Below are 22,473 nucleotides of genomic sequence, written 5' to 3'. Positions count from 1 at the left end.
GCTAAAGTTACCCAACTTTATCAGCTAGCTACAGTTAGCTAACTGCTAGCTAAAGTCAGCTAACTGCTACAGTGACAGCAGCTGTTACTCACTCGGTAGAGAAACTTTGCCCCTGACTGTGGACCTCAGGTCCTGGTTCTGGTTCTGGCTCTGGCTCTGGCTCTGGCTCTGGATGGCTCGTTTCAGTAGTCTGCCCAAACGCCTGGCCCCTGCTTTACCAAGGCCCTTCCCGGTGGGTGTTTTAGTAGGTCTCCCTATTTGTTTCATCACCCTCAGAGGAGTGTTTTCTCTGGCTTTAATGGTGACATTAGGATTCCTCTGTGCGGCGCAGGGTGAAGCCTTCTTGGCTGTGGCTTTCCTCCTCATTTTAGCTGATGGCCTATTTCATATTTCAGAAAGAAACCTGAAAACTACCCAGCTAAGTGTTGGAAAGTCTGACGGGCACAATTGGTTGTGATTTTTCAAATGGTAACTTTGTGATTTACTTTGAAAAATAACAATTCTTTGGTTAGTTGCTATGTGACTGCTGAACTGAACTGTAGCTTAAATAACAGCTCATTTAAAACTAATAGGTTTTTACCACGGCAGTATATTAAATTGATTATGGTTATTAATGATTGATTTATATTAATTGATTATTACATTGATAATGTGAATCATGAAGGGAGCCAAGTTTTTCAAATATTTATTTCAATTACATGGATACTTAACAGCTTGTGCAACCTATTGAAATGCAAACTTTTCTGAACAATAATGATACAAAAAAATGCCTGTATTTTCACGGCTTGTTCAAACTGTAGCTACTCTCACCATAAATATCTGTCATATAAACTATCTCTGTAACAACAGTTTGCCAAGATCCACAGTGTGTTTCATTCCCACAGCACCAAGTCAATAGTTTGCTAGACAATCCATAATAATCAGTAACTAGAAAAACAAAACCAGCTGGTCCTCAGAGGAGTGTATTCAGCATGTTTGTAATGAATGCTGCTGGGTTTTATTGGGGCACTGCAGGCTTGTAGGACATAGATCAGATTTGGCACAAATGACTGTAATCAGGAAGGAGGGCTCCAAGGGCATGGACTCATGGTATGGGTCTGAGTCACAGTTAACCTGGAAAACAATGAATTATGGGATCAGCAGTTGAGAGGAAAGGAGATAATACGCTGAATACTAATAATAGAAGCACAGTACCTGAGAAAAAGATGTGAGAAACAGACGAGTGTGTGATAGTCCTGAGATGGAAGTGTCTCTCGGATGGTTCTTTAGACTCTGATGATAAGCCTGAGGAAAGACGTGGACAAAATGTGGATGTTTGAACTTCATGTTGTTGTCCACACAGAGACTAAAGCCCGAAGATGGCTGCTCACCTGCAATGCTATCTGCAGTGCAGAGTACTGCACCCACGCCTCCTGCTGCTGTGCCGCTGTGAGAGAAAACACTCCACCTCGGCCTGCTTTTTCTGTCACAGTGAGGTAGTGAGCCCACACACAATCCCCCACAGCACGCACCGTCTGGCTCTGAGAGTAAACTACACCACAACAGAGAGATCGATATGATTTTGCAGTATACGATCTGTAAGTGGAGTGTGAAGAAGGCAGTTCTGATGTCTACAAACAGTATATTGTTAAGACTAAAGTAATCAACTGTGTATGTAACTGAAACATGATGTCAAGTACAGTTTTTCGGGTGGAGGACAAATGTGAGCTTCTCTTACTGTCGGGCAGAATCAGATGGAGGATGTCTTTTGCAATTAGGAAACCCATTACACCATAATTCATTGCCCTGTTAAAAAGAGAAACCAAATAATGCTCAATAATAAGTCCAATGTGGACAAAAAAACATTATTGGTGCTTTTAAAATCGGTGTCCACTTTACCTAGGATAGGTAGGATGGAAGAGAGGAGGGACAAACATTCCCATGGGAAAGAGGAGCTCATTACCCCGGAGAAACGGTGTGACAGACAGACTAAGAGAAGCGAGAAAAGATTGAACACATGCTCTAAGTATTCATATTTCTCATATTTCTCGCTTTAAGATTAGCGGCGGACACTTACATATCAACCGCCTCAGTCTCCTCGGTCAAGAGTTTACGCCATCTCCTCTGCCACAAGGACAGCAGCTGGACGTAGTTGGAGAAGAAGCTATGTGTGCTGACCGTCACCTGGAAACATACAGGTGATAGAGTCAGTGGTGCTGTTTGTTTCCAGCTGGAGTTAAGTGAGCTTAGGTGGGTTTTAGGTGGGTTAGGTCTGCAGTGTACCTTGGAAAAAAGCAGGTCAATCTCAGCCTCACTAGAGCTCTTTTTTGTAGTCCAAAGTCTTGGAATTAAAGACTGAACCTGGAGGAAGACAGGGCTTTACTGATATCACAAAACAACAAAATGTAGTCTCAAAAAAATAATAAGCACACTAACAAGTCTTGCTTCACACCTTTTTCATGACGAACTGAAGAGACTCCTGATCTGTCCACTTGAGTTCATGTAATTTGGACTTGAAGGATGAAAATATATTTTGAATAATCTCCTCCGCCTGTTGAACAATAAAAAACTTAAATACACTTACACATAGCAGCTGTAAAAATTCAATCACTGGTTAATTCAATATGTCTTCAACCCCCGTGATGGCTGCTTACCTCTCTGTGTGCTGTCCTCTCACTGAGAAGGTCTGTAAGAACTAATTCAAATCCTCTCTCAGTCTCTAACACACAGTCTTTCCAGCGAGGGGCTACCTGGTAAAAAGGCCCATAGTGAAGATGTGACTCCACAAACCAACTCATAGGTGTCATGGTTTAAACAAGTACAGATGGCTACATCTGTGTTGACTCACCTCTTCAGTGTTACCCAGAGCTGCAGACAAACTCTCTGCGGTTTCCGAAAATCTGGAGTCTAGAGCGGGCGTCAGGGTGTGCAGCAGATTGAGGACCATGTAAGTATGAAGGGGGCCGCTGAGTGGAATACAAAGTGGCAACACAAGGTCAAAACAGAGGAAAGGAAAAGCCCATACATCTTTTATTGTGCATTGTTTTGTGTCACTTACAGTACCTGGTGCTCAGCTCATGCTTGTTCAGCCATTTGCCAATGATTCGGGACATTTGCACGATGTAAGGTAAGTTATGCAGAAGGACAGGATCATCTTCGATCAGGGACAGTGGACGGAAAGCAGCCTGCAGACAGCCCAACCAGTCGATGGCAGGGGCCTGGCTCTGTTGACATATTTACATAAAGAAAATCAATCACTACAGTGGATTCAGTGCGTGTGTGTTTATATAGTGACGCAGCCTCCTCCTCCATTACCTGTAGCTCTTTGATGGTCATGCGCTGATAGAGCTGCCCTTTCGACAGGCGATAGTGCAGAGGTGCAGCGGCCACAGCAAGCTCGGAGGACAGAGATATGAACGTGCCGACGTGGATCATGCTGCTGCTGGGCGGGGCCCCCAACAGGGCCAGGTACCTCTGACATGAAGCCAAGAAAGGACGTAGCGTCTGGATGAAAAGAGACAAGACAACGATAACAGAATGCATTAGCATTAGGGATGGAAGAATATTGTTTTCATTAAAGCATATTTCTTGGATTAGTTGGCACAGACATCAACCTGCGTTTTAGCTTGAGACTTATGTGTCTTGCTGTTCCATTCAATCGGGATCAACAGATCTGGCTGATCAATCTGTTGACAAAGAGGACACTTGAGTTAAAGCAACAACACAAAAGTCTACTTTGTTCTGTCAGTGCTCCTGCCAGCATGTTAGGACTAACAAATTATCCTAATGGATACTGGCCTGTATGTATCTTTTGGTTGTCCCGCGGGCAATGTCATTTGGGTCTTTGCCCACATAAAGGTTGAAGAATGGAAAAGTGGCGTAGTCTCTCATTAGCAGACTCAGGGTTGAGTTTAAATCAGTCTGATTCCACTGGCCTGACACTGCCCAGCCTCCCAGCTGCACAGAGAGAGAGAGCGATGGAGACAGATTAAATACAAACAGGGATTATCAGAAGTAATGAGGCCACAGATATTACAATAGACAAAACTTTAAACATGTTCCCTTTACACATAATGTATGTTCAATCTGAGACAACCAGGAGAAATATGTGAGGTACTGCTCCTAAATACCTTTGTCAAACAGAAAAATCAGTTGTTCTAACAAATTACTTGTAATAATATAAGTAATAATAGTGCACTGTGAGGCTTTGAGCTTAATGCCTTAAGTGTTTCATCATAAACTAAAGCAGTGGACAAATTAGAATTTTGACCTGATGGTGTGGCTATATGAAAAGTCGGTGAATCACCAAAGTGATTTCAGTGTGTACTGAGGGGGGCATGTATGTGTGTGGCATGAATTACATGGCAACAGTTGAGATATTTTTCACTCAAAAACCACAAATGTGAAGCTCATGGTGGCGCTAGAGGTCTGAAAGTCCAAGGGTAATCAAAATCATTAGGCTTCATCATCATGCTGCGCATGTGGCTGAAAATCCTATTTATCAGCCCAAGGCCCTTATTGTAAGGGCAGATAATTATCTCACTTTCTGGATGAGTGTGAGGAAGGGCTCTGCACCAGCACTCTCTATGGATTTGGTGTCCAAACAGGAATGGTAGAATCCTTTGGCCTTCTGCACTGCTGTGTTTCCCGGTCTGTCGTTTGATTCTGGCAGACAGATCAAGAAAAACACAACTCATCCAATACATTCATCTATTAAACTCTCCTACGATGAAATATGAGTGCTTAAAGCAATACAGTGCAGAACCTATTATACATTAGAGGATATTTTGATTACAGACTCCTACCTAAAATCTCCCTGAGATACTGCAGCAGCACAGTTTTTCTGTTCAGTATTTTGTCCTCTCTCAGCCCTCTGTCTTCTATCTCTTTACTTCTTCCTCTCCTCTCTGGCCACACAGCGTTTCCCCTCCGGTTCTGTGGATGTCCAGGGATGCCCTGACCTCTTTGTCTCCCCCCGCCTCCACTGTCTGGTGAAAGTCTGTCAGATCCACATGTGAACAGGAAGTAATCACAGGGCTGCGTGAAGGGATCGGCAGACGAGGACAGGCGGGCTGAGGCCCACTGACAGGCTGGGGAGAGACATGGAGTCTCTGCAGAAAGAGTGAGAGAAGAGTAAGACAAAATGGCAGATTCCAGATTCATTGCGATCGTGTTTCACTTGAGGCTTACCAGTGCCTTCCTGGTTATTGCTCCTATTTTGAGGATTCTTATACATATAGCAAATTAGTCCCAGAGTGGCAGCACAGAAGGAGAACCCCAAAAACAGAAGCAGCCTTCGCTGGCGTATCCACACAGGCTTTGCTTGGTGCTGGTGATCAGGGTTAGACTCTGACAGCTGTAGCTCCGACCGGAGCTGGGTTTGTTGATGGGTCTCAGAGGGATCTTGGGTGGGGAGTGGCAGCTGAAACAGAGGTGGAGGTTGAAGGCCCCTCTCAGGTTCTGGCTGTGACGATGGCTGGACTGATAGCTGAGGCAGGAAGTGAGCAAGGGAAACAAAAAAATGTAACTGGCTCAACCAAGATACCATAGCACTTTTAGAGATATAGAAGTATACATGGTTTGTTGTTGTCCAGGATCCAGTGCCTCATATTACAGGCTGCTTTGAGCTGAGAGCAGTTTAACCAATCAGTGAAGTTCCCTTCTCAGGGTGTTTGATTTTAATAAATATCTCCAGCATTTCAAGTAAAAGCAAAGATTTGAGAAAAGCCTGTAAAAGTTAGTGAATTTTTCTTCCCTTTTCCTGCCTTATTGATCATCTGGTGACACCTTAGATTTGTCTTGCCCTTTGGGAACTCCAGATCCAAGGGTTGGGAACTACTGATGTTTACTCACAGCCTTTTTACTCAATAATGAATGCAATGTATGTACAGATTAAACATCAGGCTATGCCATCATAAATCTACAAGACTATCACGCAAAAACATCATGATTAATAAGCCATGTTGATTACATTAAAGGTTCGAGTATATGAGTGCAGTCATCGACTGGGCATGTTGCATCACATATCTTTAATTGAACTGAGCCCGCAACACTCAACAGTGATTCCTAATATCCAGAGCGAAGCCTCTCAGTTCCTCATTCCTCAAAGAACCACCGAAGAATTTCTGTTCTACTACTTTCAGCAACCAACACTGCTCGCTAGTAAGAGTCCACTCAGTTTAAATTTTACCATGAAACATAATCAATAGCTGCCACATGATATAGTAATTTCCTTCGGGATCAATAAAGTTGATCTTATCTTATATGAAACGCATTACTGAGTGGATATTCATGTATTTCACGTTTTTAATCAGAGCAGCCATGACAGTAGCTTGAACCACTTTACTTTATACTTAGACATCTCAACTGAGATGTACTTTACTTTTTTAGTATTACTTTTAAAGTACAGTAGAATCATACAAAGTTAATATTGGCCAGCAGCTTTTCTATTTACAGCATGTTTTCTGTCTTACTAAAAAAGTAGATACATAATACCGAAAAAATGCTGATAAAAAAAGATATTAGTTTGTATTTTGGCATCCAACACTGTAGGCAGCACAGTTTGAGTACACCACTAAACCACATTATTTGAATATCATTTCCCAGGAACATAAATGGCTCTGCTCCAGTTTGCAGCCACTAAAACATTTGCCTCATTACCGTGTGAACACAGTAAACTCAGCTTCATTACAAAATGTTCAACTTTTTGTTTCTGGAAAGATCCTACCTCAAGCTCTATTGGAGTTGCACTCATTCTTAGTATATGGATGTTTCTCCGGCGTGTTGCATCCTCTGTGTTTCACATGTGCCTTCTGCTCATGCTGTCCCTCCGTCAAACAGCTGTCGTCTCAGCTCTCTATCTCTTTTCATCACTCTCTTCTCTCCTCTTCTGACACTGATAAAAAACAACTCTTGCAGGCTACGTCTTACTCTCCTCTCGAGCCCAGATAGTCAAGCCAAGATCATGGGTGTACTGTGGAACGTGTATGTGGACGTTTTGTGATTTGTGAAACCAGATGAAACTCAACATAAAGACTCACCCCCCCACCCTTCCATCTACACTGTCAAAGGCTTGAGAGCAGAAAGCTGAGGCCGGTAAGTGAAGGCCAACAAATTTGGTCCACTCACACATTGTTACACTGCATTGAATGAGGGCAAGCACTTCCACAAGTAAACACTCTTAGCTGCATATGCACACATGTCCGCTTTCGCCATTATCAGTGCAACATATGGCTGTTTAGAACTGATAGAGCAGCCTGGTGTCCTGTAACACATCAGCAAGCGTCTGGCAGGACACACGTTTCACGAGTGTCACATGGAGGCCGAACAGAGAGTACGGTGGCAAAAACAAATAGGACAAACTCTAATTATGTGCTGTTTTAAAGCTACCACTAATATTGCATACACCATCTTGTGTGTTGTAGGTATTCAGAACTGTAAAGTTATACCACTGACAGTTGAGGAATCAGACAAGCATTTGTTATGTAGCATTTCATTTATTTATCTTTTGATACAGCCAAAGGGGAGGAGTGGGGCTAAATATTTTTTTTAAACATATACACATTCACACATATCAAACAGGAATTTATAAAAAAAAAAAAAAAAAAAAAAAAAAAAGTTTGATGAAAAGACAAGGCATCCGCATGTAATACAATAGGACATAACACAACAAAACGCAAGATAAATGCAACTGTGAAGGCATCATCATACGTATAATATCACATAGTGATGACAAAGGCAGGGCCACAACAGTGGGAGCAATTGGTGCAAACAAAAGACTTAATACTAGAAGTAATGCCACCACCACCTACACAGCAAGCATGCAATGCTGAATAACTATTGGCATGTTAGTCACTCTGGTGTTATACTGCACCAGGTTCAATGCAAGCACAAGTAAGAACTGTTTTCCTAATGTGGAATGAATTTCTGTGGCTGCAAACCAGGCTCAATTCAAAAGGAACATTGGAATACAATAGTGGAGAAGGCACATCTCCAGGTTAAAATGAAACCTAATAATTGTAAGCATTTATTAATGAAATACAGTACAGTAAGATAGGAATAAAATAATAGATAACCGACATGAACAGACTAAAGTATAAAAGAGGAATAATGGAAAGAATAGTGGTATTTACTGCAACAATAGAATAGAGCCAGGCCACAAAACTGGGCTCAAGCACAAAGATGATTTAAAAAAAACATACATGAATGTCAAAACATTGAATCCCAAATGTTTATTAACCCTAATCTTGTCAACAACTTTGAAATATTTGGTCACTATTTTAATATCAGTTACCTAAAGCTCAGAGCTAACACCCTACTGACATATTATCCTGCTGTAAGGACAGGTTATTTTGTCACTCATCTACATATCAACCTTAATACTTAGAAAAAAAAAAAAAAAAAAAAAGGAGGTCCATAAATTACATTGTTTAAAGCAAGAGATTCCAAGAAAATGCATATCATAAAACTACCAATATGTTTCCAGATGCCGTCTACTTAAACTAAACTAATAATGTGCATGGGCTTTAGAGTCAAAGTGACACTAAAAGATTATTTTGTTTCACTATGGAACTGTGCAACGATCACATTATAGGTCCTGTTTTCATTCACTTATAACTACACTGTTTTTTGAATGATGAGATCCCTGGATGGGAATCTGTGCTTGGCAAATCTGTGCTCGTCTCTTTGTTCATTATTTGTGCATCCAAAAAGCATGCATCTAAAAATACGCTCTTAAAACAGCTTAAGCTACTTCTGAGAAGAAAATGTCTGATTTTTGTTCTAATCTTGCCCTTATACAGTATGAATGATCAGATGAGAGAGAGCGCAACAAGGCATAATTCAAGGCATGCCTGGAAATGATCAAATTTACATCACAAAAAGAGCAACATTCACTGTTTTTTATCTTTTTTTTTTTTGCAGTCAACGTTTAGCCCTAGATGACTATAAAACCTGTGTAGATTGGCTGATATGAAGCTCTTTTTAGGCAGGAAAGCATCATTGACCATGCTTGCAGGCACAACAACTGCCAAAGTGTTACAGATATGCTCTTCCAACAGCCAACCAGAGTGGTGAAATCGGTCAAATGGGAGGTCCCTAATACTCCTCACCCTATGGTAACAATCTGTCTCTGTGTAGTTACAATGCTCACAGGGGAGGAGACCAGCCAGTGAAAGTCTAAAAATGGAAATATCTCAGTACATTATGCTACAAACAATACTGAGGGGAGAGACGAAGAAAGGCAACTTTATATTGATCAGACTGCTATTTTGACCAAACTGTTCTTGTGCAAGTTATGCTGGAAATTTTAGCGTAAACATGAATTGGCACAAAAAGTATCCTCTAGTACACAAAGGCGGCTGGATGAGAGATTGGAGATTGGGATTAAAAGATGAGGGGAGTTTATTTCAATGCAGTACATTACTTCTGCACTGAGGTGAACGAAAACGTCGAATACTACACTGTATCTGCATGCAAACATACCTTTTCACTCAGCTCATTCACACTCACACCTGCACACATATACTGAACAAAGCCCTGTTGCAAAGGCAAAACGGCAGCTGAATGAATCCTGTGCTTTTGGATTTGGTTCATAGTTAATCTGAGTGATGCTGCTTCAGCCAATCACTGCGCAGCTTGCTTGGCTCGCTGGGTGTGGCACTTCATACACAGGATCCTACCATCCAATGGATAGCAGCCATTTTCATCAGCTTCTATGGAGAGAGGGCGAGTACAATCCTACAGAACAAATAAATACGTTTATTTATTAGCGTTTTGTTACTTTTGAGTGTTTATTATAATCTCCATGTATATTTTCATAAATTTTGGTAAATTTCTTACCTCACAACGGTAACACTTAAGGTGGAAGTTCTTGTCGAGAGCCACAACTCTGACTGTCTCCTCACTGCCTGGGGCTGGGATAATGGGTTCATTACAGCTCACACACAGGGGGGAGAAACGCCTGGAATAGAGGTGGAAAGCTGAATGTTACCTGATGGCATCAAAGGACGACCAAACGTAATATATTCTAATAAATCTAATTTTTTGCTTCTGGGCCTGTCAACTATTTGTAGTGAAGGATTTATTAACTTTGTTAAACCCAATCATGTTATCTACAGTTTAGCATGCTGTGTGAGCTTTTTATCAGAAGCAGACAGAGAAACAAGTTTCAGTTCAAATCAAGTGAGGAAGAAGTGTTGTTGTCCTGCCTCTTTCTGGCAGCACCAGCTCTCTTTTCAGTAATCCTCATAGTTAGGATGAATGGAGCCATATAAATGGATAAAAAAAACACATGCTTGGACAGCTAATGCTTCCTTGTGCTGAGAAATTATGTAGGTAAAAGTGGTAAAACTGGGGAAGACATTTTGTCCCAGCCCGCCTCCCACATTGTACGGTATTGGTATTTTATCACAAATTGCAAACTAATAATTGCAAACTCATAATACATAAATAAATAGAGATGTAACATTCTGTTAGGTTAATCAGTGAGGAATCAAAAGCCAGTAGCTACCTGTGGTAATCCTGGACACAGTAGGGGTTGTTGTTGTCATCAGTGATGAAGGGCGCTCCCTCAAGTACGCAGGAGCAGGTGCTGCAGCGGAAACAGTGGGAGTGGAAACACTGGCCCACCGCCTTCAGCACGCGGTCTGTGATCTTCTCCCCACATCGGGAACACACCGCCAGGGAATTCTGAGGAGGAGCAGAAGGAACATGAGATGTAACTGAGATGGAGACATGAAACCAGTTAATAAACTGGAAGCCCTCTGGGAGATGGTATGTTCGCTATGTCAACATTATTTAGCACATTCTAAACACATAAAACTGCCAAACTGTGAGTTGTAGCTACAGTGACAGTTAAAATACTAAAACAAATCAGAGACAGCAACAATCTGTGTGTTTCCTCACCATGTAGCAGTCCTCACACTGAGGTGAGCCATCCCTGTCATAGAACTGCATGCCCTGCAGGGGGCGGTGACAGCTCATGCAACAGAAGCAGTTGGAGTGGAAGAGTTTATCCATGGCCCTCACTGCTGGCTGGGTACGGGACAGAGCCTCGCCACACTTCCCACAGACCTCTGAAATGGGGAGCAGGAGGCAGAGAAGAAGAAGGTTGAAAAATGTAAGACACACAAGTTTCGTACAAAGCATGCTGCTTAATGGTCTCCAATGGTCATGTGTAGTAGATACGGAGGAAAGAATTTGAAACACTACAGCTGCACATAAATACAAGAATGAACTGCTAATTCACTTTAATATCCATAAATGTTTTCCATTTTGTAAGCAACCAAAAATAGCTGCAAAATGCTTCTCACATTATTCATTTCCATGTCATTTCCATCATGAATAGTCCAGCCACCACTGTGTGTGTGTGTGTGTGTGTGTGTGTGTGCGTGTGTGTGCGTGTGTGTGTGCGTGTGTGTGTGTATACCTGTAGGAGGGGAGGTGATGACGGGCGCATGTGTGTCCATGTCTTTAATGAAGTCCTTGGTCATTCTCTCCAGCTCCTCCACTTCCCTCATATTCAGGGGAACACCTCCACCTGGGATAGCAACTGGACCAGGGGGTGATGGCTGCTCGTATATGCACACACACACACACACACACACACACACACACACACACACACACACACACACACACACACACACACACACACACACACACACACACACACACACACACACACACACACACATTAGTACAAACATATACATTATTTACATCATCTTTCTTACAACATGCCTTGTAGAGCATTTTATATCCGATTGAGCAGTTTACCTTTGAAAACACTGTTAGTGTAGGTCTAGGAATGCATAATTCTGATGTCTTGGCTAGAAACTAAATTATTTGTACTTCCTGTACCTCTCTACGGTACATACAACGCAAAGACTTTAAGTAACCAAAGTAAAGCTGGAACATACCATTGATGCAGGTGGACTTTTCGCTGGTTGGCTAAAAGAGGAGTGGGGAGATGCCATCATCTTGGGTTGAGGAGGAGGCACAGGAGCAGGAGAGTTTTGGTTTGCATTCATCGGACTGGCAAAGGGAGAACTTTTTATGTGATTAGGGGCCGGGTCAGCCGCCATGTTGTTTGGTGGAGTAGGAGGTGCGGGGGGAGCTTTGGGAGCTGGGGGGAAAGAGCTGGTGGCAGAGGGAGGGGAAGGTTTTGGTGCACCACCGATTGGACTGGTGGGCTGGTTCAGGTTCTGGTTCAGTTTTTGTGCCAGGGAGGATGATGATGTTGCCGTTCTCACCCCGAAACCAGACTTGGGAGCCACAGCCGGGGCCTTGGCAAACGGCTGAGCAGCAGAGTTAGGTGACGAGTTGTGACTGGCTTGTCGGTTCGTTCTGGCCTTGAGTTCTTCTGCCCAGGGTGCTGGAGGCGGGCGGTCTCCCATCTCAGGGGGAGGGAGGAAGGAGAGAGCTGGTTTAGGAGCAGTCGGGGGAGGAGCTGCAGGCCTTGGTGCTGGTGCTGAAGAATACTGGCTCGGTACCTGTGGATAAAGCAACGACACCAACAATAAAACAATCTCTTCACAGATTCTTTTCCGTAAAACAAAGCACACAAAAAGAAGTGAACTCAATGTGAGCCTATTCTATACAAGCATTCATTTTCAACAGCAACATAAAACTTCCATTTACCATTAACTATAATTCAACAGAGAGACGTTAATATCTAGTGTGAACCATTGCACGCTGCAATGCTGCAAGCAGACACCATTATTGTACTGAATGAGGTACTTTGATTAAAGTAAACACTGGAAGTACTGCACAGTTTGAGCTTATCAGAAGTGCTTCATCTTTCTGACATTTATTTTGTGGTTTTGAGCCAACATTATTCTGCCCTGATCCAGTACCTCCCAGTTGGATAAAAACACTCTCCATTTATGGCCCTCTCACTGGGTCTCTGGCAGCACACTTTGGCTTCATCACACTCTCATGCTCTCAACTCAATTCTGCGTGCATCACTCTGCAAGTGTCCCCTCTCTCAGTGTGAATCACCAGCAACCTGACTTTATGTTTTCTCTCAACCGGTCTGTTGTGCTGAACGTGCAGTTCACTTTATCACGAGCTTTCAACCTGAACAGATGAAGAGAGACTAATGGAATTAACCTGGCATCTCTCCAAACTATTTCCAGTGACCTACCGGTCTTGCTTTTTTTGTCTTTTCTTCCCTCTGTGACTCATTTTCTTTTTCTACAGTGAGGCCTGTGTGAGTCAGTGCCTGCTGTCATTTTCCCTCTCATCTGCTCATCAGCTTCTTTTCTATCTGTGTCCTACTGGCTTGTGTTTGTTACAATGTATTCCCCATCCCTCCATCCTTTGTACCTTGGGGTTGAAAGGTCCCCTGGTCTCCATCTCAGACAGCAAGTCAGTTAGAGAGTCAAGCTGTTTATCAAAGCTAGTCTGCTTCTCCATCAGCCTCTGACAGGGGAAGACAAAATGGGGAAATAAGCATACAAGGTACATTTGCGTACAGAAATAAAGTCATCAAAATGAAGCAAAGGGGGATGAAAGTGGATGACGTTGAAAAACTGTTAAGTTATGTTTAGATATCTATTCCTTTATGTTATCTACAATACAGAATGAAATGTGCTTGCAGCTACAGAAACATTTACAGGGATGGAAAACCCAGAATCAACAAATAAATGACAAACAGAGACACATAATGAAGTGATTAATGATGACAATGAATAAATACATTAAAAACAATTCCTGGTTAAATGAAAGAAAATACTAACTGTTATACTAATTGTTTGCTGAGAAGAATTTAGCATAAGCTCTTTTCTAATTTTAACTTGAGTTATACTATACTATTTTGTACTCCTCATTTTGTACGTTGTAACGTCTAATTCCATATATCAATGTCTTTTTAGTCTGACACACCAGCTGCAATAAACCTTTAGTTGCAGGTCATATGAATGGGCAATAATCTTATTGGAAGCCCAAAACTGGGGGATTTACCCCAGACTAATGTTAATGTAATTTGTGGCAAACTCTCAAAAGACAGTATTTGCTGCCAACACACACTGAGGACTCACTACGTCCTCCAGTGCCCTCACCGATTATCAAATTATACTGAAATGATGTTACATGCAGTGAAAAGAAGAAACATGCAAACAGGATACCATCATGACTCACCTGTGGGTTCCCAGCAGCACTGGGAATACTGGTACCGGAAGTGGGGAGAGGTGGAGGGGGTGGGGGAGGAGGGGGAGAGGGGCAGGTGGGCGGACAGGCACTCTCCTCAGGGGGAGCCGGGAGGGGCAGGTCGTCTGCCACTGGAGGTGGAGCGGGGAAGGCGGGAGGGGGGGCGTCAGAGGCAGTGGGTGTGGCTTGGCATTCGGGGGGAGGGGCTGGCAAATCATCATCCAGTGGAGGAGGAGGAGGGGGGGGTGGGAAGTCTGACAGAAATGAGGAGGGTTGATTGGTTACAAGCTGTGACAGAATGGTAGCTCTATACTCAGTTTGTACCAACCATCCAATTCAATGTTCACTGTGAATTATTTATCAGATATACTGAGTGAGTTAACATCAGCAGGACAATGAAAACAGAAAACAAAATTGTGAGGAAGATTTGGCCCGTTTGAGAAGTATCTGATGACCTTTAGCTGACGGCCTCATGTCTACTGAAAATTTGAAACCAAATCCTGCCTTGCAGATCTGTGTATCCCGATCAGTGTTTTCCTGCATCTAAGTAAGCCTGTGGAGCTTTCTTGTAAACAGAGAAAATGTTTGTTTAGATTCGGTTTCATACCAAAACACACTGTGAGATCCCTGAGGTTTAACAAACATGCTGAATGCATTTCAGATTGGAAACATTTGGAAATTGTTGACATCCATGTTTGCTTGCTGGCAGTGTTCCTCTTCACAGCCTCTGAAAGTGCATTGCTACGCCTCTTTGCACGAGGCGACCGCCATCGATATTCGATCAGAATGCTGTGCAACCAGCGGCTGGAATGTGAACTGTGTGTCCTCATGCATGTGTGCAACAGAAAAACTTTCCTCAGTAGCACCTCTAGTGGTCAAAAACTCCACAGGGGGGCTTTAATTTGTTGAGGATAAGTAACGTCTTGGAGTAAACTCATTAAAGTGACAACACCACACAGCTGATGTGCTCTATTACATACTCAACTGTGAAGCTCTGCATGCTGTAGCGTAAAAAGCAGCAGGGGTGGGATAGGGGAGGGCTGCTGACTGAGTGGATATAACTTAAGATAGTCAGAAAGATGGTTCTGAAAAATGCATAAATGATGCAAATACCGTCGCAGAGCGAAGGGGGCGGCGGAGGCAGATCCCCCACTCGACCAATCACAGCTGTGCCTACTGGTGTCGGTGATGGAGCTGAGGGAGGTGTCAGACTTTTGGGCCGTGGTGGTGCTACAGAGGCAAACTTCTTTGGCTGGTTGTAGAAGGACGGGGTGGTGACTTTGAAGTTAAGAGAGGATGTCACCATGAACGGCTTGCTGCTGCTGGAGTCCTCCATTTTGTGTAGTTATCTAAGGATGAACACGAGAATCATTATGGACAACAGTTAAGAAGCCGTACAGGACAGCAATTATTCTTATACGAGTGCTTTTATAACAGTAAGGTATAAAACCGGTTGCAGTGAAGCTCAAAAAACTCCAGTGTCAGGAATCTCACTCTCGCGCCCCACATAATAAAACCATCATTAATCAGCTGACTGGAGTCAAAGGGCTGACATTCCCTGGCAGCGTTAACACGTCGGGCCTTTTGCTGGAGAATTAGTGGTGATGACACATCAACAAAACATTTGGCCTGACACAATTCCAAACTAAATGCTGATTGCAACCACATTTTGAGTATGTGGTGCTTTTACATTGAAAAAGAGGCTAAATGAACCATACTCAGAGATGCCAGACTAAATTTTCTTCATTTTTGAGAATGGTGTTTTCCTTCAGTGCAATACAAAGTGAAAATGGGGGAGCTAACTGAAATAGCTAATTATGGTAATTAAAAATGATGAGATTGTTGCAGGACTGACTCAAAAAATAGAGGAATACAGCTTTTTTTTGTCCCACTCCGACAAGTTCCCAACTTTAGAATTGGCAGTAGTTTGATTGATTCCGTCTGTACATATTGTTTAGCATTTCCTGTTAGTATAAAACACTGACTTCTTTCATATTAACTGCCAAAAGAGTACACTTTGCAGATTGGTACCTATTGTTTACTTTACAACTGGGACACAGCTGGGACTGGGACCCCTAAAGTCTTAGCAAAACTAATTAAAATGTAGGTTTATTGTGGCTTGCACTGCATCTTAAAATGTAGTTTGGACTTGGACTATTTCTGAATTTAGTGAAATTGCAATAAAAAAAAAAGAACAACCTCTAGGCATTCTGCAAATCCAGAGTTACTCTTTAAATACAAAAGCTTTGGCAAATGGTCTACAGTGCAGTGAGAGAAAAGTATGTGAAACATTCCTCAGGCCATGTATACAGAGCAGACATGGTGGCACTCCCAGCGATAATTTAAAATATCTAACACATGGCTGTTTACAGCGGCATAAAAACACGACGATAGCACGTTTAGAAAGAAGGACAGGTGTTTGAAGCAGGGACGATAGCAACTACTATAACATTTTCATGTGAGGTGCGTCAAAAAGAGGGTGAACTCAAATATTTACCTCGCGCATGCTGGTGGTTAAACAAATGTTGACGTTACCTCAGTGTCTATCGAGATTCCTCGGAAAGCCTAGACACATTTCCCTGAAGGCCACGGGCCCCAAACACAACCTTTAGTCAAAAGCATGGTTGTTCTAACGGACCCCCTTCACCAACACACACTCACACATTTGCACACACACACTGGCCGTCTTAACTCGCACCCTGTTGCTGCTTCACAAACTATTCTACCCAGAAGCGCTGAAATAGTTAATTGCAGTTACAACTGTGGCAATGATTAATACACCAGTATTGTGACTATGTATTAAGCTTATGACAGGTTGTTAAAGATAAAAGTCATACAACCACAGCACATAACTTGTAACAGAATGAGTCACAGGTGGTAATCTGGAGATAACATTTTCCAGTGAACAAACAAACCTACGGTATATTCCCCTTTTAAAAAGTTGTTACATTCATATTTTCCCTTCCCCTGCCCACGTAATTCTGAGCAGTTTCAACTAGACCTCTCCAAAAGCCACAGAAAACTTTGTTTACACTGTGGGTTAAAATGTAGAGTGGTTTTCACCATTTAGATCTAATTGAGTTTGCATTTGGTAAAACAACCTTTCCAGGGAGAGATCAAGTCTGACATTGCCTTAAGAATGATTAGTGGTATGCAGACTGGGCCTAGCTGACAGTGAACGCTAAACTAGCCAGGAAAACTTGAGGTATTCATCCTCATTCCACTTCGTTGCGATGAACAGGCAACACTTCAAGTTCTGACAAGACAACAAGCTCTTAAGAACTCATGAAAGTGTCTCTAGTGCTCGTGAGATAACTTGCTCCTCTGATGTGAAAGTGCAGCCATCTCTCTTCTGCTTTTTGGCTCAGCTTCCTTTATGTCTGCATTTACTGATTTTAACCATATACAGTATGCCCATCGGGCATGTGGAAGTGTCAACTGTTTCACTGTGTCATTAGATAATCTAAGATATCCCATTATCAGTTGCTGATGTATTAAACCTACTGGCGATACACCACTTTAACCACATAATTTGTCAGAATATATAATTTTGTTGTGTATATGCATTTTTATGAGATAGTATATATAGTTTTAGACAAATAACTGTTAAAATTCTTATTTTTTTGTTACAGTTGTCCGATCTAGCTAGACCATAGTTTGACTGGGGAAATTAATTCCTGATGATCCATCAAACTACAACAGCATTATTGATTGAACAACCAGTGGAAAAAACTAACTAATGACATGAGACTCATTCTCAGATGTTGCTGTCCTTTGTGTGGAGTTACAAAAACATCAGCCTACACAGTCTTAGCTCTGCTTCACTCCACGTAAATAATTCAGAGCGTTGCAGCATGAATCAATATGGGGAGATGGTCAGACTCTAATGGAGATACAAACTGCTCTGGTTGCCAACTTTCTGCAAGCACACAGGCAATGTTTGCAGAGCAGTTTGCACCACTGGAAAGATAAAATAACAAACCAAAGGAAAAAGAGAGAGAGCTGGCTACTCATTAACCTAGAATCAAGGCCTACTTCAACTTGAACGGAGTGGACACTTAATTCAAAAACAGATTGACTGGTTACAGTCAAGATAAAGCCCTTGGCTTTGAATAAGGCTTGCACGTCTGAATATGAACAGAGTACTTGAAACAGAACGCTTGGATCTGTAACGGCTTTGAAAAAGGAGTGCTTGACAAGGGTGTGTGTGCAGACTGTGATTTAGTCTGTTCATTGCTGTACTTAAACTACAGAAGAGACCATATAGCCCTCTCAATTATTCAACAGTGATGATAACTTGTGGTCAGGTTCCATCTGTTCCTTCATATGGTCCTAAGGGCTTTAATACGATGAGATCAGCTTCAGCCGTCCTACTGCAAATCTATCTTGAAACCTGATCCTTGAGATGGGAGAGACCCTCGGCTGAGGAACATTTTTGGCACCACAACTCAATGACATCACCTTTTTTGCGTTTCCCTCCATTCAGCCTCTTGTTCTTTGTATCTTTGCCGTTTTCCTCTTTGTCATTTTTTTACTCCCTGAATGAGGACTGAGTGCTTGTATAAAGTCACTCAGGCTCACTCTCTCAGTCTGATGTGTAGATATGTGTTCTGCAGCAGACCATAACCATTTTTATCTCTTTTATTCTTGTGCTTTCCTCAGTCCTCATCATTCATCTCTCACCCACCACTTGAACTGAATGACATCACTTGGGGACTGTGTTTAATCATTTTCCTTTACAGCTGTGATGGACAGTGGCATTGTCTAGCCTTCTGATAGGGCCCCAAACATAAATCACATACTGTACTCTAGCTTTTGAACTTTGTATAAACTCAACATGGCTAGACAGCTTTTACAGGGTAAAACAAATTGGTCCTGAACCCTGGTTTGGGTACCACAGCCCAGTTGGTTTTCATTACATCTTATCACGGACAGATTTACACATGGGACAGAAAGTGAATGTAATCAGCCCAACTACCTTGAAGGATATAAAACCAGCATGGGTGTAGACCTGAGACTCAGCACTTTAAGTCCCATATGAACAACAAAACCATGCAAACAAACAAGAGGAGAACTAAGCTCGTTCTGTGGCACACTTTATTTTATTTTTGTGCTTGGTGTCAGTGCTGATAAGTTTCACATGAACGCCCTTGTCTCTAAAGGCAAAGACTACGTGATGCAGTAGCTGATGAGGAGGACTTTACCACACTTTTCAAAGGAAAAGTGTTTAACTCAGCAGTGGCTCATTACTTTGTGGTTACGGAGGAACTAAATTTGGTTTATATACTGTGCTCCTGCTTTTAAAAGGTCATATATGGAAGTGTAGCATGACGCACTGCACTTAAGTCTTCTTTGTCATAAACAGCTACGTAATATAAAAACTTTTTTTGTTACAGTTGTCCTCCCAAAGGAGAACAACTCTGATAAGTAGTAAATGTCCCAAATCAGTAATAGGCTCATTCCTGCTTTGCCAGCTAATTATCCATTGTTGGCAAAATAATAATGAGAGATAATAACTATAAAAAGAAATAAGAAAAAAACAAAGTTTAAGTACCCTAACAGCTAACCTAAAGACAACCTGGTTTCCTGTCAGAGCCAAACTCCTTCCATGTCTGGACAGTCATTGTATCACTGACTAGTGTGTTGTTGATGAAAGTCTCTATTGTTCAGATGTTAATAGCACACCCAGTTTCTAGGAAAGCGTGTCTAGGCCGGGGGTCACTAATGCGGGGACAAACAACCCTTTTGAGTCCAATCTTACAGGTCACTGGACATGCATTGAGCACCAGTGTTTTGCTCCCACTCAGACTACAGTTAGATGGCTGATTGAACAGGCAGCATGTCCAAGCTGGTAATAACATCAGCCAACAGGCTCCGTGTCAAGATCTCACCCAAACAGCCTTATCCGCTCGCCGTGACATAAAGTTGAATGATGTTGGCCAAATGAGAGTCACAAGACAGAGAGAGACATAATCAAAGAGCCAGACATGCAGTGATTTAGGGCAAAGGGAGGGGAAAGGAGACTCACAGAGCCTGCAATTAAGGAGGATTCTTCGTCATCCTTATCGTAAAGGGTGTTTTAAAGCCATTCATAGATCATCTTCATTCACAGATTTTCATTTGCCTCGACAATTTACGGAGGCGTCAGCGACCATAATTCCAGTCTTCTAACACAGCACCACCACAAATAACCTCAGGCTGACCAAACCAAGAGGCCTCTTGTGCTCCAAGTTATTCTTAAGCACGTTTACTGTGGCCTTGGGTTGAAGCTCCCCTCCTATCTAGCCAGTGAACGGGCAAATTAGAGAGGCATTGGCACAAACACTGATAAGCACAGGATTTTCACATTCTCCAACTTGTAGCAATTCCTAACTAAAATGGCCATAATCCTCATGTACTCTACCAACATCCCCATTAGTGCACAGAGCCGTCTCTCATCTCTTTGCAACCTCTGTTACAGGACATGACACGAAGACAACCAGCTAGATATACTCGAAAGAGTAATACCTCCTCCACATGGGCACAACAAAACAGTAACACAGTAAGTCGTATCACCTGAGAGCAGCTTTCTATTTACCAGGCACCATCAATAAATAGGCGTTAACCACACTGTAACCTACACTAGTGCTCCACCCACCTCTGCACCCCATTGATTAGACAGGGTCAGCAATGGCTTTGACAGCTGGCATGAATGGGTTTCATCACTAACCAACAATAAACAGAACAAGGGGGGGTGATGAAGGTTTCTGCTAGGATGAAACACTATAAACTAGCTAGCTGACAGTCGGTTAGCCTACATAGTATTCAGAGTACGTGACGGCCGACAACGTTAGCTTGTCTTAGTCCACCAGGTCATTAATTTAGACTCACCGACGGGTCAATGACAGCTGCCACTCACCTGTAGCCCTGTGACAAATGTTAACCTGTCTGCCTCATCATCACTCACACCTCCGGTGGCGGTAACGTTAGCCGCCCGGACACACACACACACACACACCCGCACCTCTGCTAGCGCCACACGCTGTGGTCAGGCTGTTTCTGTGGACAAACCGGGCTAACGCCGCCCCATGTTTCTCTTACCTCATGTGCCAAAGTACACGGCCTCTCCTAACTGCGCTGACATGAGGTTTAATGGTTTTGCTACTCTGCGGAGTGCGTGAACGCTCACAGCTGCATTACTAGCTAGCTAGCTAGCTCGGTCAACTTTTCAGCCGGACTTCCTGTTGGAGCTTCCGCATAGCGCGTTCCTTATCGTCGGTGGACATCAGCTGGTGTAAAAACCCACGGCACGCTCTGGGGGATTTATTCCCACTCACTAAACCACGACTCAGCCAGGGAGACACCGCCCACCGAGAGGTATCTTTCAACCACGGTCTGCAATAGTTTTTTATGTCATATAAATAGCCGCCACATGTCAGATCCACACTAGTAGTAACTCCACAGAGATGCCATTACCTGTGGCGATAACAGCAGCACCCACTGAATAACCAGCAAATCTGTGCTGCCGTCACACTTGCACTGAGTAAACACTTTACCTTATTAGGTAACCTGCAGTCTGCTTCCAAAAAACAGTAACACATGGCAACTATTACCCTGATCACCAAGAGCAAATGCATTCACTTACCCTGTTAATACAGCTGCAATGTGAATCTCCCTTTTCCTTCCCCCTCTTCCTTTTGTTCTTCTTTTTCTCTTGGTCCAGGCTGAGTAAGAGTTGACTGTAATGGTAACTTCTCTTTCTCTCTTCCCCTTTCCAGCTATTAGACCCTCCCCCTGTGCTTCTCAGTCTGGAAAAGGAATGACACCATCCCTCCAAACAAGTTCTTTCTCGTCTGACTTTGGCTCAGGACTTGTGTATTACTATGTAAACAGCACCTCTCTCTCTCTCTCTCTCTCTCTCTCTCTCTTTGTGTGTGTGTGTGTGTGTATGTGTGTTCATAAAGTGTCCAGTCAGACCACTCCTCCTCCTGCTCTCTTTTCTCTCTAAATTCTTGCAGCATTCTTCAGTCAATGACATCAACCCTGTTGCCTCTCCTTGTAAGGTCAGACTGAGGGAATGAGGGAGCGAGAGGGAGGGAGAGATAATGGGGCTAGAGGCTTGATTAGACACAGACACTAAAAGCGGTCAGGGTTTTAAACACGAGGAGATACAACGGCTGAAGAAAGTCTGCTCAAAGGGGGCTTTGCTGTGGAATAAGTTGCCTATTTTAGCTTTATTTACTGTCAGAAAAAAAAAACATAAAACTGATTTTATGCCTTTCTTTCACTTGCCTCAACAGGCAAAGCTCAGAATCAGATTGTAAAGGCATTATTCTGTCTGCTGCCAAGTTCGCTGCCACATCG

General features: G+C 42.8%; 2 protein-coding genes across 6 annotated transcripts; both read right to left on the bottom strand.

Moving 5' to 3' along the window:
- Positions 1-669: 669 nt before the first annotated feature.
- On the bottom strand, positions 670-6,804 carry kel (Kell metallo-endopeptidase (Kell blood group)). 4 transcript variants are annotated; one of them, XM_070835577.1, is made up of 18 exons: positions 6,707-6,804; positions 5,170-5,467; positions 4,785-5,090; positions 4,523-4,644; positions 3,778-3,936; positions 3,594-3,665; positions 3,295-3,483; positions 3,043-3,203; positions 2,828-2,945; positions 2,634-2,729; positions 2,432-2,530; positions 2,263-2,340; positions 2,057-2,163; positions 1,879-1,968; positions 1,718-1,785; positions 1,371-1,531; positions 1,195-1,284; positions 670-1,113 (listed from the first exon to the last, which is right to left on the bottom strand). In XM_070835577.1, the coding sequence occupies exons 1-18, from the start codon at positions 6,731-6,733 to the stop codon at positions 967-969; spliced, it is 2,388 nt and encodes a 795-aa protein (XP_070691678.1). In that variant the 5' UTR covers positions 6,734-6,804; the 3' UTR covers positions 670-966. The 4 variants fall into 4 exon arrangements, with proteins under 4 accessions (XP_070691678.1, XP_070691676.1, XP_070691677.1 ...); XM_070835575.1 differs by having other exon boundaries at positions 2,057-2,340; XM_070835576.1 differs by lacking the exon at positions 6,707-6,804 and having other exon boundaries at positions 5,170-5,594.
- Positions 6,805-7,469: 665 nt separating this feature from the next.
- zyx (zyxin) lies at positions 7,470-21,985 on the bottom strand. 2 transcript variants are annotated; one of them, XM_070835875.1, is made up of 10 exons: positions 21,755-21,985; positions 15,244-15,479; positions 14,122-14,384; positions 13,309-13,404; positions 11,901-12,473; positions 11,408-11,549; positions 10,885-11,054; positions 10,490-10,668; positions 9,820-9,940; positions 7,470-9,717 (listed from the first exon to the last, which is right to left on the bottom strand). In XM_070835875.1, the coding sequence occupies exons 2-10, from the start codon at positions 15,464-15,466 to the stop codon at positions 9,604-9,606; spliced, it is 1,881 nt and encodes a 626-aa protein (XP_070691976.1). In that variant the 5' UTR covers positions 15,467-15,479; positions 21,755-21,985; the 3' UTR covers positions 7,470-9,603. The 2 variants fall into 2 exon arrangements, with proteins under 2 accessions (XP_070691976.1, XP_070691977.1); XM_070835876.1 differs by lacking the exon at positions 21,755-21,985 and adding an exon at positions 21,211-21,361.
- Between the last annotated feature and the right edge of the window lie 488 nt (positions 21,986-22,473).

This window comes from Pempheris klunzingeri, chromosome 8 (assembly GCF_042242105.1).
Source record: "Pempheris klunzingeri isolate RE-2024b chromosome 8, fPemKlu1.hap1, whole genome shotgun sequence".
Taxonomy (NCBI): Eukaryota; Metazoa; Chordata; class Actinopteri; order Acropomatiformes; family Pempheridae; genus Pempheris; species Pempheris klunzingeri.
The sequence above is the reverse complement of the archived record's forward strand: the minus strand, read 5'-3'. Positions and strand labels throughout refer to the sequence as shown.

What these genes read in the sequence shown, in the direction of transcription:
- zyx (XM_070835875.1), bottom strand. Translation starts at nt 15,466, where the DNA reads ATGGAGGACTCCAGCAGCAGCAAGCCGTTCATGGTGACATCCTCTCTT. An exon ending in GTGCTGCTGGGAACCCACAG is followed by an intron (nt 13,405 to 14,121) that starts GTGAGTCATGAT and finishes TTCCCCTGTCAG; the next exon opens with AGGCTGATGGAGAAGCAGAC. An exon ending in TTAAGTGTTACCGTTGTGAG is followed by an intron (nt 9,718 to 9,819) that starts GTAAGAAATTTA and finishes TTTGTTCTGTAG; the next exon opens with GATTGTACTCGCCCTCTCTC.
- kel (XM_070835574.1), bottom strand. Translation starts at nt 5,527, where the DNA reads ATGGTATCTTGGTTGAGCCAGTTACATTTTTTTGTTTCCCTTGCTCAC. An exon ending in CCATCTGATTCTGCCCGACA is followed by an intron (nt 1,532 to 1,717) that starts GTAAGAGAAGCT and finishes GTTGTGGTGTAG; the next exon opens with TTTACTCTCAGAGCCAGACG. An exon ending in CACTGCAGATAGCATTGCAG is followed by an intron (nt 1,285 to 1,370) that starts GTGAGCAGCCAT and finishes GTCTTTCCTCAG; the next exon opens with GCTTATCATCAGAGTCTAAA.